At 34.5% G+C, this 13,791-nt stretch overlaps 1 protein-coding gene across 2 annotated transcripts in view; it reads right to left on the bottom strand.

Annotated features, from left to right (window-relative positions):
• Positions 1-13,122, bottom strand: part of LOC136036189 (sialate:O-sulfotransferase 2-like) — a 33,052-nt gene extending 19,930 nt beyond the window's left edge. Inside the window, exons 1-3 of one of the 2 annotated variants that reach the window (XM_065718265.1) lie at positions 10,757-13,122; positions 7,338-7,433; positions 55-197 (exon numbers count right to left, since the gene is read on the bottom strand). In XM_065718265.1, coding sequence (XP_065574337.1) covers positions 55-197; positions 7,338-7,433; positions 10,757-10,989 — 472 coding nt within the window. In that variant the 5' untranslated portion in view covers positions 10,990-13,122. The remainder of the gene's footprint in view (positions 1-54; positions 198-7,337; positions 7,434-10,756) is intronic. The other variant, XM_065718264.1, reaches the window with a different exon arrangement.
• Between the last annotated feature and the right edge of the window lie 669 nt (positions 13,123-13,791).

Genomic DNA, 13,791 nt, shown 5'->3' with positions numbered 1-13,791 from the left:
ATATTTCTTAGCTTATTTTCTATATTTTCCTATGTTGATTTTTAAATAACTAACCAGAAAAGTAAAGATGCCGATCTTCGTAAACACTGCCTGTGAACACTCCGGTTGACGCTTCTATTAAGTATCTAATCCATGTATTTCCACTCCCAGGATAGCTGGCTAGTGCAACTGCAGGTAGCTGACCTTTTTTTGCTCTTCTAAAAAAAAAAAAAAAAAAAAAAAAAAAAAAATCCATGTCAGAGTCAGGTTAAAAATCATCTTTATATAAATTCAACATATCTCTAGGGCTTCGGGGCAAAATCAATTCTTCTCCATCCTTTGGAGGTCCCGTTAGACAGTGGCACAGCCAGAATTCCATTTTGGTTAGGTTCAAACATTTCAAACTTCATTTATACCAAAACTACAAATTTGAGGCAATTTACCAGTTGGTAGGCCGTCAATATACACTGGTTAACTTATATCTGCACTTCCTGAGTGTATATTTAGTTGAGTGGCTAGATTTCCAAATCATTTCAACCCATAAAAAAAGAGAAAAGATTGTTTCTGATGTAAGGCTGACAAAAACATTCGACATTTTCAAGTATTTATCTCTAATTTCGAACAGGGAGATGGGGAATGTGTATTACTTTTTAACATGGAGTAAACCAAAGTAGTTTTTAAGACTCTTTCCTCTCAACGGGTAGCTTGAATTTCATCTTGGGGCAACCACCAACCATTAGAGGTGGAACTAATTGATCTGGTTTTTCAACGGCTCAATTATCGACTATTTTCTGATTTTGTATTTACAATTCCCTTTATTCTAAAGTTGGTTTGAAGACATGCATTCTATTTCTTATTAATTTACCTTCCAGCCACGTAATTCCTATACATCACTAAAATGCATCTTTTGACAAATAATGTTGCTACGACAAAAATAATATTCTGATTTGTGGTTGTCCTTTCTTTTATTATCTTTTTTCTTTTAGTTTTAAGAAAAGCTTTCAGGCGAAATGCTTGAAATGGCAGTAAAAAAAAAAAAAAAAAAAAAAAAAAAAAAAAAAAAAAAAAAAAAAAAAAAAAAAAAAAAAAAAAAAAAAAAAAAAAAAAAATATATATATATATATATATATATATATATATTTATATATATGTATATATATATTTCATTTTAGAAATCTTCCAACTAGTATATCTCCCCCTTCTTTTAAAATCACATTTAGGAGTATTTTTAACTCTTTTTTTGTATATTCCTTGCCCTTGATCGTTGCCCTTGCTACGGTTTCTGGTGTTGAGCGGGTTTTATCTGATTTCTCCTTCTTTTTTTCTTTTTTCTTATTTGTGTGCTTTGCTGAATTGCAGTGCATATTCTGTTTTTCTTTGTATATTCGGCACATTTTTTTTTCCAGCGTATTGTATATGGTATGTGTTGTATATTGTCATTTTATTTTTAGGCCCCTAACAATTTAAGATTTTGAAGCCAAAAACCATTAGCAGTACTTATTCAAAAGATTTCTATTGTGAATAAATAAAATGATCGATGATTGAGTAAATACTGGTTCTTTAAAGAGTAGGGCATTAATAATAAAAAAAGACGACAAGTATTTCCTTAAATCACGAAGTGAACTGGCTGAAGTCCAGTCCGTGTGAGTTTTTAGACGCTCTAAACCTAATAGTCGAATGTTTGGTTCTCTACCGCTATTTATCTGGGAGATAATACTTTTTTCCACTGTTTTACCGCTATCTGGCAAACTCACTTACTTTTCAGCAAAATTTTAGAGAAATGGACATTTCGTTCCAAATGAGAACTTACTCAAGACTATCAATGTTAATCACAACAATAATAAAAACAAAAAAATCAAATGAAATGGCGCACTAGTATACACTCAGAGTTGGAAAAAGGGGCTCTAATTCCCCAAGTTAAAGGATCAAGGACCTAATAATCAACACATAATAGTTTTGGACATACAAAACGTAATTAAACATTCGATTCTTTACCTCTATCCATTTCTGAACTAATAATTTCACGCCATAGTGACAAATGCCACTTACCACAATCAAAATTTTGTCATAAAAGTTTGTAGAATCATCCACGAACCTCTTCAACAACGCGTATCATTCAATGTTCACTGGGAAGAAAAGAAAACAGACACATTTAATTTTACACCTGGTAAAATACATTATTTCACCAGTTCTTGCTCAACGGTTTGAGAACCTGCACATGCAGGTTCTCAAATACAAAACATTTGATGGTAAAAGTTTTATTCTGGTCCGGCTCCTGCTTGCGGGTGTTTCCACGCCTTTACGCAATTATACAATTGTTGCTTTGTTTTAAAACTTAAGCAAAAAGAAAAACTAACGACAATAACATTTTTAATTAAACTTTTTCTTAACTCTTAATTTTGTTTTAATTTGTCTTCTTATAGACTTACAATGTTGCAATTTTTTTCTAATATTCACATTAATAGATTCTGATTCAATAGTATTTCCTGTGGTGGCGCCATGGGTTTGATCTCAGCTTGGTAATACGAGACCCAGAGATGAGGCGTTGATCAAACTTCCTACCTTTTTTATCCATTCCGATCAAATATAATGAAAATCCAGTAGCTAAAAGGAACTTCAATTTAAGGAATCTATTTAAGTTCCGTAAGGCGCAAATGCCACTCTAGACTTTGGGGTGTTTGACAAAAGCGACAACACCACACTTCTGTTTGCTATAATTTACATCTGTTTAGGATAGGTTTCTGTGTTTATTCAAATTAATCTTAATTTTGAGTTTCATTTATTCTTTCATTGTAGTTTCCATTCGTTTAAAGTTTAACATTTTATTTAAGCTAACACGTGCTCGTTTTAACTTTTGAATTCTCTCTTTACTTTTCGTCAAAAATTATGCTTTATTGTTAAATTCTGGGATAGGATCGACCTTCCCCATTAATTTGTAATGCATATTATGTGTTTATGTTTATTTTTGAAAAATCCATGAATCTTTTTCACTAAACACAACAATATTGCTATTTACCAGTATCAGGGATGTATACCTCAGGGAAGTGAGGCTTAGGGAGTTAAGACACTTTTGAAAGACTCTTGAATCGCAAAAATTGTCCTTCATAATTAACGCAATGACTTACTAGAACAGGAAATTTTTTAATGTTCAAGTTATATTTTTAATAAAGCGCAATTTATGTACCAGTCTTTTTGCAGTTTTTTACTAATAATATGTTATGGTCACTTTAAATTTAACATTTTATGTAAGCTAATCATTATTCCTGTCAAGTTTTAAAATCGCTCTTTAATTTCCATAAAAATATTTTGTTTAATCCATGATTATAAATTGATACATTTTTCGTGTATATTAATAGAAATTAATGTCAGGAAAGATTTTAGTAACACCCTAATAGCCCATTAACAGTTATTATGAGTTCATTAACAGCTCATTAATAGTAGGAACATAATATTAGTAGTTGTGGAGGGGAATAGTCATAGTAGGATTATCAGCCCCTGGAGTAGCCTTTGTAACAGTAGTCATGGTAGGAATAGTATTAGTTTAGGTGGTTGTGGTAGGAGCTGTCGGGGGAGGATCCAGGTGAGAGTGGTTGCAGTAGCCGTCGATTTAATAGAACTGGAAGTCGTGACATAAGCAGTGATGCTGATTTCCACGTTGAAAATAGCTTTCCTTTGGAGGTGTAGTTGTCTTTAGGAATCAACAAATAGTGAGTATTTGGTTTTTACAGACGAAAAGTGTTGTCAAATCTAAAGAATAAATTTTGCTTATTTATTTTCACAGTTCAACGCGTTAACACTGACAAAAACGTTGCATTATCCTAAAAACTTAATAATTTTGAAACAGCACGAGGAAAAATCTTAAAAAATTGATATTTTCACGTATGAATAAACCTAAAATGGGTCCAGGGGGGTAATAAATGTCTTTTTTGTATTGATATTCTTGAAACCTTAGTTTAACACTTTTTTTTTTCGCGATATTAGTATTAAATTTACAATCTACAATTTCAGAAATTTTTCTCTACAAACAGCGGAATAAATAGGGTTTATTTCTAAAAAAAAACGGACCCGTCTTTTGAGCTTTTTCTAAATATATTCTTGATAACCCCATTATATAGTGGCATATCGCACCAAAGGAGGGACTTTCGTGGCACTTCTGGAGAGGATAGGCTTGAAAGCATAAACAATGGACAGTTGAAATCTCCATGATCAAAAGCCCTTCACCAGATGCCTACAATCCCCTTCTTGAATGCCCCCCCCCTTTTCAATTCCCTTAGTGAGTTACAATTAAAAAAGCAGTTTAAAAAAAATCTGTTTAGCGAAAAACTTCTTTCATTCATGTTTTATTAAGTTTTCACAGTACTTTATCATGGTTTTACAGTAGAAAAATAGGTACTTGTCTGTTACAAGAAACACACTCAAGAATTATGCTTTGAATACGTTCTGAGACCATACCGGCTATAGATGACGTATGAAACAAAGAAAGGAAACAATAAATGAAAAGAAAAAAATCAAATAGGTAAAAAAACGATATTTTTGTCAGCTAGTAGCAAAATATGAAGACAAAAATCAAGCAAAAATTTCGACAAGGACCTCCGCCAAGTCGTCCTCAGTGCTAAAAAAAAAAGAGAAAAAAAAACAACAAAACAACAACAAAATCTAACCTTCTGAAGTGGACTCTGCAAGAGGAGAAAAGACACTCAAAAAGACACTTGGGTGTCTTTTCACCTCTTGCAGAGTTCACTCCAGAAGGTTAGATTTTGTTGTTGTTTTTTTTTTGTATTTCTTTTTTTTTTTTTTTAGCACTGAGGACGACTTAGCGGAGGTTCTTGTCGAAATATTTGCTTGGTTTTCGTCTTCATATTTTGCTACTGGCTGACAAAATCCTCGTTTTTTCACCTATTTGATTTTTTCCTTTTCATTTATTATTTCCTTTCTTGGTTTCATACATTATGCCGTGTAAGATCTGACAGAAACCCTTTTCCTCTCAGGGATCGCTTATGATTTGCTTATTTTGAGTGAGAAAAACTACGATGTATGTTTTAATGAAATATTTAATATACAGGGGTGGTTAGGGGTTAGTTATTTAATATAATACGTTCTGCCCGGCCTGCTTTCCATAAATCTTAGTCGCAGTTTCATGATTTTGTTTCTACAATATTATATTGTCATCATGTTTTGGCATATTTCATTAGGATTAACCTAACTTAATTCTTAGGTGTGTTTCGTTTAACAGACAAGTATCGAAAAAATATATTATTTTCGGTATATAATGTTGTTATATAAATTTCGCTTCATTTAGTACGACTTGCTGATTATCATTTTGTAGACGAATCTCAAGCAAAGGTGTCTGGGTAGCATTAGTATTACAGACATACCTCTCCCCCCTCAAAATCCCCCGCTCGTTAAACTAAAGTATAACTTTCTAGCTGGAATTAAATTTTACCAAATATACGAGAAACGCTATCGCCTCAATAAAAAAAAAAACCTTTTTTAAAATTTACCTTCAACTTTTACTGGAATGATTCAATGCTTAATAGCTAATGTTTCCCGTTAAAAACCAACGTTTCTGGAATAGGTGGGGAGCTGTCACCCTTTCAACAGCTATATTGAACTATATTGTTAGTCTAAACATAAATTCAATGGAAAGAAGGTCAGGAGTCAAATCATCGTATTTATCTCGAAGCACTTCTCATGGGAAGTGTGGAAAGTTGGGTCTAAAGTGCAGTTTTTGAGGATTCAGGTACCCCACCCCCAAATATCTACTAACCTCTCTTCAAATAGCTGACACGCTATTATGCAGCAGCTGATATGATATTTCAGAATTTTAACTCCATAATAGAATACATACAAATGGAAAATATTCCCTCAATAAGGGGGGATGTCACCCCATAGCACTGATATGGTATGGTTAGTCCAAATATCTTTCCCAGAAAGAAGGAAGTTAGGGATTAATCCCCCCTACCCCCACGTCAATAGAAATCTGAAATAGTTCTGACTGAAATTTTGACTATTTGTGGCTAAGAATACACTTTTTGAGTCTCCAGGCTTTGAATTTACTTTTTAGAGTTTCAGTTATTGCCGTCATTTATCACTCTTCACTCACAGTTTCTTGCCTCGACTGTTCGGAAAATACATTTGTAGTGGGTTATTTGCAAAACCGAACCCTTTCCCCTGGAGCTACACGCATGACTGCCCCTGAGGCACATTGTTTGGACTTTTCGACAGTTTTGATTAAAATGGCCATGTGAAGTTTTGATTTAACGCCGTACGGGGCTGTGGAAGGGCTTAAAATAAAAAGAAAATTTAAAAGGCACTTAGCTGCCCTTCAATCAGTTTCAACCCTTAAAAGAGCCTCTATAGCTTTTGATCTGCGGTCAAAGGAGCTCCCTCTCAAAGTTCCAAGATCATCAGCTCATTCGACCAGGCCGGGACTAATAAGTTAAAGATACCGCCATCTTTTAAATCAACGCTTTTATCAATAATAATGTATTTTTACCTCTTTTAATACATAATGATGATACACTAGATGATTCAAAGGAAACACAAAACAAACGCAAAAGGAAGTTACTATAAATCGTCTACGGCACAATAAAATAACATTAATAATATACAAAAGAAAATACAGAATCCAAAGCACGGTCTGTTACAAAGGCCGATCTATCTATTTTACTGTGAATTGTAGGTAGTTAAGTGGAGTCTGAAATTTTCTTACTCTGGCCAAAAGAGCGGATACTTTCTTTTATTTTCTCAGAAATGTCAAAAACATGTTTTTTTTCTTGTTTTTTATTTTTTATTACTAATGTATGAGTTACAAAACAAGAGAGGAATGCCAATTGGAAATTGTCCATACCGGGTAAAGTTAAACCCTAACTTCTTTCTGTTACTGTGTATAATATGATCGGAAAGAGTCCATACTTCGCTTATAAAGACCATACCTTCATGTGAGCCCATATCTCATATAGAGTCTAATATTGTCTGATTGGTTCAACTTATTTGTTGTCGTTGTGGTTTCTGAATTTACTTCTCAACCCTCCTTAAGAAGATCCATAAAAAACCCTTTTTGAATGTGTGGCGGTGATTGATAGTTTCATTAAAATGTTCCTTGCCAAGATCTATAATTTTCTGAGTTTCCCTTTTCCAGCTTAAGATGCAGTCGACAGGCCGAACTTTTAAATTACAAAATACAAACGAAGCGTATTGGATTCTAAAGCCATTAAAATTGTGTTGATAGGCTAATCAATTTATGTTCGTTCGTTGAACATGACAGAGTGCATACGGAAATGGATACGGGATGAACAGCTCACAGGAATAGATAGTTGAATGCACGAACTCAAAATTATATAAAATATATGACTTACTTAACCTCGAACTTCGAACATATTTCGTCATTTCGCCACAACTGCCTTCTTAATTTTTTGATAGCGTAAAACGTTGGGTAAAAATGTGTTGGCCTCCTAGAAGAAAAAAAAAACACATGATGGTATATAGAGCGACATCACCGATCGATAGCGAAATCTCGTTCCTGTTCATTGTGGAAATTTTCACGGATCTCAGGTACCTGAATACATTGGCTCCAGAAAAAATCATGTCTTCAACTTACGTTGAGTTACATCATTTTTTTTCGTTCTTTAATTTTTGACGAAATACAGATGGGATTTTTTTCATTGCCATCCGGTGTTATAGTGAAAAATACATGTACGATGGTCAAATATCAAATGGTCTAGATAAATTGGCCATTACCCGCTGTTAGAGACGAAATGATAATTTTTACATTGCTAATTTGTTATTGAAAAAATAAACAAGGAAAATTGTTATTACTTTAACCCGAAAAAAAATTACAAGCCAAGCTTCTATTTTCAGAACTACTCATACACTGAAGACATTCATTTTTTCAAGCAAAAAAAAAACTGTCGTAATTCAAATACTGTGTTTCAAAAATTTACTGTCGTAATTCAAACACAAACAAGGTCAATTTTTCGGTCATTAATTTCAATTTTTCCAGGCGCCTTTTCTAACCTTTGTTAAGTTTTTCCTATGGTACAATATGGTGATTACACAAAGGAGGGCAAGCGAGGGGTCCAAGTTGGATATGTTAATTTAAAAAGCAGTATTTTAGTTGTTCTTTATAGCAGATATTCACAGCTCATCCTCTCAATTCGTTACATTTTTTTCCCTGCAGCGGTTGGGAAATGGAACTTGATAGATTGTATAAAAATTTTCACTTGTTGACAGATGTTGTTTTCTAGTATTACCTTCCCCCTATGATTTTTTTATTATCCCCCCAAGGAAGGGGCAACATTAAAACTTAAAAAGAAAAGATATTATTTTGTATCTGAGGGGGGGGGGGGGTCAGCCTCTCCTCAATACCTCACTCTTTACGCTAAAGTTTGACTTTTTGTTCCAATTATTTAAGAAGGACTCCCAAAACACAAGGGCCGTATATTAAGCTTTTTTAAAATTATAAAAAAAACTCTAGCTTTAGAAGCAAAGTTTTGGGTAGGGGGCGACCCCCATAATATACCTAATAATTTTTTTTTAAAGTTTTAATGTAGTTACTTACTTTCAGTTGAAAAAAACTTGTTTTTTAATTTAATTTCTAATCGTTTTTTAAAAGATGTCGGGAAATCCGGCTCCCCTCCATGAAAAATTCCTTTCCCAAAGAAAATCCTTCCATGGAAAGATACTCTTATGTATCCCCCCCCCTGTCAGAAAAATACCTCCAAAAAATGTCTGCATTGTTCCGAATAACCAATACTAATATGTTAACAATGGGCAAAGTTCATAGCTTGCAGCATTTCCCCCGAGGACTGTGGCGGGGGGGGGGAGTCAAGTCATCTTCAAAGACATAGTTATTAGATTTTTCGACTAAGCTGAACAGAACAGGCTACAGGATTTTTGTCTTCCAATCCAGACAAAAATAACATTTTCGCACTTTCAGCTCCAATAGGACTTTTAATTCATGCCCGTTAAAGTAGTCAGAAAAATCAAAAGAGACTGTGTACTCTCAGGTTGTCGAAATGGCGTATCTGTAATATGTTAGGAACGGCTTTTGTTGCGAGTGGTAAGGGGTAATAGGGCCCAAAAACTTTTCATCAGGTGCGCTACGTGCACCTGCTTTTTTTTTATTTTACAGTACCTTGAGAATGGGCTAATGAGTCAGTTGAAACTTTGTGGAAGTATTGGAGGGTAGGAGGATCAAGAGTATTTACTACTTTGGCTGGGGGAGGAGACAGAGGTAGATCGAAAGACACTGTGTGTGTTCGGCCCGTCAAAAAAACATATTTGACATATCTCGGGAATGGCTAAGAGTATTAAGTTGAAACTTTCAGGGAATACTCAGAGGACAGGGTAAACGAAAGCTGAATTATCCCTTGGGGAAAAATAGTTTAAACCAGAAACATTATGCGGTTGGATATTATCAAGATACTTTACCCTGTATTTGGTACCATCTCAAAATACCGTATCAGGGAAAGGTGGGCTAGTTTGATCCTGGTTGTCCGATATTCAAAAGATCACGCGTTTTGTTGAAAGGAGACGGAAAAGGTCTTATGGGGCCTGAAAATGGGCCCGAAAACTTTTCGTTCCTAATTAATTATATTTCGAGCAAGCTCTTGCATAATATCCCCTACGCCAAGATTCCAAGTATTTCACGAAAGTAAACTCCGGAATCGACAATTGTACCAGAGTAAATCAAATGACTACGTCTACCTGAATTTTCAAGTCATTTACAATTCCTTGGGATTGGCTTAGATAAGATAAGATTTATTCATCACGAAACACAAAACGAGTCACTTACTCAGAGAAGAACAAAAAAAAAAAAAAAAAATCACTTACTCACAGAGAGAAGACCAAAAAGGAGAAGAAAAGAAAATACAAATAAAATAAAAACTATCGAAAACAAAACTAAATAGACTAATAGATTGAATAGACTAAATTAATTATGTAGTTCAGTAGATAAAATAGACTCCAGTGAAACAATAAGGAAATATATATACATATACATACATACACGCATATACATATATAAAAATAGATAAAATAATTTCCAAGAAGCCAAAGAATTTTTAATATTTTTTTAAACAAACCGAATGAGTGGCACCTTCGAGCTGATTCGGGCAACTTATTCCATACAATATGACGCGCAATTAAAGATTAAAGTCTGACCTTACACAAGGAGTAAAAGGAACTTGAATATTATTTTTGGTATTGCGAAGATTATAATTATTCTGATCAGAGGTGAAAGATGGCGGGAGAAATAGTGAAAAATACTGAGGGAGGGGGCAAGTTGACCCTGTATTGCGGCTTGGAGAAAATGCTAGAATTAAATCAAAAGACGTTATTTGCATCCATGTTGCCAAAACACCACATCTACAATATCTCAGGCACGAAAGCTAAAAGCTCTAGAGACGCACCTGAAACGTTGAATTGGTATTAGACAGGGGGGGGGGGGGGGGGGGGTAAAAGCAGATTTTAAATTTTAACTTTGGGAGGAGCCAAGGAGAGCTTATCAAAGAAAATAAATTTTGGAAGCAAATATGACTGTATTGATTCTTAGTGCAAAAAAAAAAATCTTAAAATGGTTTTCGCACTATAACGGCTGCAATGAACCGTTCGATTGTAAACATTTTTGCGATTTTCCTGCATCTGCTATCCGTGAGTCGTTTTATGTCTTAAAAAATCGTATCAATTTGAAGCAAGGCTTAGGTTTCTTTCCCCAACCTCAATTTTCTTAGGAAAATAGCACAATAAAATAGTAAAAAAAAAAATCCGGTCTTACCAGGTTTTACACTGAACTTGTTCGCGTGATGGTTGTGCATGCCTTTCTTCTACTCCCAACTTGCTAAGTTTATAAAATATCTCTTTGTCAAAAAGCTTTTTTGTTGTATCAAGGGTTAACTTGGAATTCGTGGCAGAAACTTCTACAGAATCTGTGTTGTCAAAATTGTCAATATAAAATAATAATGTTACCAGAATCAAAGTAAAATATATGTAGAAATTTCGGCGATTCATATTAATTTGAAGTCCAAACTCTCGATTTAGAAAAAAAAACACTGAAGCTAGCAGGAACAGCACATTTAACCTAGTTATTCAGCATTAATAAAATATTCATGTAATACCTAAGTTACCGAATAGTAAGGCTTGAGTTACACATTATGACAGCTCAAACTGCTGATTACTTCGTATCGACACGACTTTTAATATAGTTTTACCTTATTGTTTTCCTGCAAGTTCTAGCTACTAAAGGGTCAGTTTTGAGGGTTCTTCATTGAAATAGATTTACTCCATAAAAAGCAATTTCAAGATATAGGCTAGAGATCTTAGCCCCTATGTTGAATGACTAGGCTTGAATCCCTTACTTTCGAATGGAGTTATGTAAGGCCAGTATATTAATATAAGTCTGGTTCCAGTCAAACTTGACAACAGTAAGAAATCCAGGCGGATAGCTTCGATTGTTTTTATGAAAGAAAACCAAATATTATTGCTCCAGTCAACTGCTGAATATTTCAGCCGATACACGAATAAAGTTTATTTCACGCATACACTGAAGAATACTGAGTTTCAGGTATTTGGAGGTAATTATCAAAAATTATCAATAATTATCGTTAAAAATATCAAAAGATGAATTTGATTCGCTTTAATATTGAAGGAATCAATTATTGGATAAGTAGAAATACTTGTCTTCGTCGTTTCTAAGCCAACAAGATCGAATCTGATCAATAACAGGCAACGTAATATTCCTTGCAATGTAAGGAAAGAGTAAATAATCTCACTTTCTTGGGGACACTTTTTTTCACTTTTACTTACAATCCAAACATCCACGAGCTGAATAGCTAAGTTTGATGTAAGAAAACACGCTCAGGAAAGATGAGTTGTCAAAATTAAGACACCAGACATTAAATGAATATCAAAACAACTTGAGAATGACACATATTGCCTCAAAGTTTAACATAATCAAGACGAAAGGCGTTCACTGACTAGGCAATAAAAGATCTATGAAATGCAAAACACAGAACGTCAATATAATGACGCAGCAAATTTAAACGGGAATTCAAATTAGCATAGGTAAAAAAAAGACAAACATCTTTACAAATTCATCATAACACTGACTATCAAGAAGCGTAACCGAACCGTTAGTTTCTTTCAGAAGATTTCATTACTAAGCAGAACGAGTGGTCAAGTAGGTATGGAGTTATCAACCTGCTTTTCCCTACCCGCTTAGTTGATTATTAGTCGTATCTCCGTCTCATTAAATTTGGATTTAAGGGGCTTAAGCAAGCAAATTTGTAACTAAGCCACGAAAAATATTCACACATTTACAAATTCTTGGTTTTATTAACGGTCTTTCTGAGAATAATTTGAGATACAAAGCAAACCAAAAGTCCCCGATAAGCCACTAGTCGTTTCGCAAGTTTAATCACTAGCTTCAATATATCTGCTGGGGTGTAGCCACCCCCCTGTAAAAATTCCCCTGAATAATTTCGGATGTTCTTTAGAGGGGAAACTGAAGGTTCTACTCACTTGTTTGAGGCATAGCAATAGCGTTGCCTATAGTAAAGAGCCATAAGGGTTCAATGCAGTTTTTGGGACAAGTACTTGTATTTACTACTTAATTATATGTACCAAATACTTAAAGAAAATTTTTACTCAAATAAAAGTATTAAGCATCCCTCCAAAATTCTGTAATGAATAATTTTTTTAAGTACTGAAGTACTCAAGTATTTCCGCATTAATTCAGGAGGCTACTTAAGTATTGAAGTACTGCGGTTTTACTTAAAGAGCATGGGAAACTATAAGAGTGGAAACTTTAGCAATTTAACATGGAAAGATAGGAGTTGAAAACTACTAGCGCCAGACGCAGCGTAGTGGCTAGTGAAATCATTAAAATGTCTTTAAATAAGTAGAAAAAATTCAAGTCGAACTGGATAATTGGTAAAGGCCTAACCAAATAGTATAGAAAACTCATAGTTTCCCATGCTCTTTGGGCCTGATCCGTATATTTATGTCACTTAAAGGTGAAGTCTCTGTGCAAGTCTTAAAAATTAAGTAATTGGCTGTTTAGGGTAGGCTATCCTACTGTCTAAAAGACATATATAAGGCCTAGCCTATTTGTCTATGATGGCAAAGGGTAATGCCTAATTGCCTTGTTAACATAATTAGGCGTAGTACATATTACTACGCCTAGGTTTGATGAGGGCAAATCATGGCTAATTAATTGGGCTTAAAATGCCAGATTTCGCCAGACGCTAGATTTTTTTTACACTAGCGCCAGTTTCCACTCTTATGAGGTACCAATACTCTTTGGTTTTACTTTTAATCCAAAGTCACCACAGTAGTATCTACTTGATTTCAGGGTAGGTACCACAGCCTATTTAGACACCAGTTGCGCGGAGTCGTATCTTGCCCTCAGAAGGATTTTAACACAAATCTTTAGACTAGACGTTAACCTCCGGTCCACAGCCAATCAGCGCGGAAAGATCTTGGCAATTTAGCAAATTAAAAGATTAGCAAAGATGAAATTTATGTTGTAAGGTCAAATACACTGTATAGGCTGTGGTTTCCAACTGCGAGAGTGTCTGGTTATGACGCAGGGCCAATTAATGTCGCGACGATAGCTATGTGTTACTTTCAAAAAATGTTTGCGCAACTGGTGTCTATACAGGCTGTGGTACGTGCTGATGACCAAACAAGCCAAGTAAACAGTAAGGAATACCACTTGCAGAAAACTTCCCTGTCGATATTTGTTAGAAGAGCTCCAATGGAAATGGTACCATATAGACTCTGATCATGCTATGTGCAAGTTTTCAGAAGTAC

Source organism: Artemia franciscana, chromosome 15, assembly GCF_032884065.1.
Source record: "Artemia franciscana chromosome 15, ASM3288406v1, whole genome shotgun sequence".
Taxonomy (NCBI): Eukaryota; Metazoa; Arthropoda; class Branchiopoda; order Anostraca; family Artemiidae; genus Artemia; species Artemia franciscana.
This window is presented reverse-complemented; position numbering and strand designations above follow the sequence as displayed.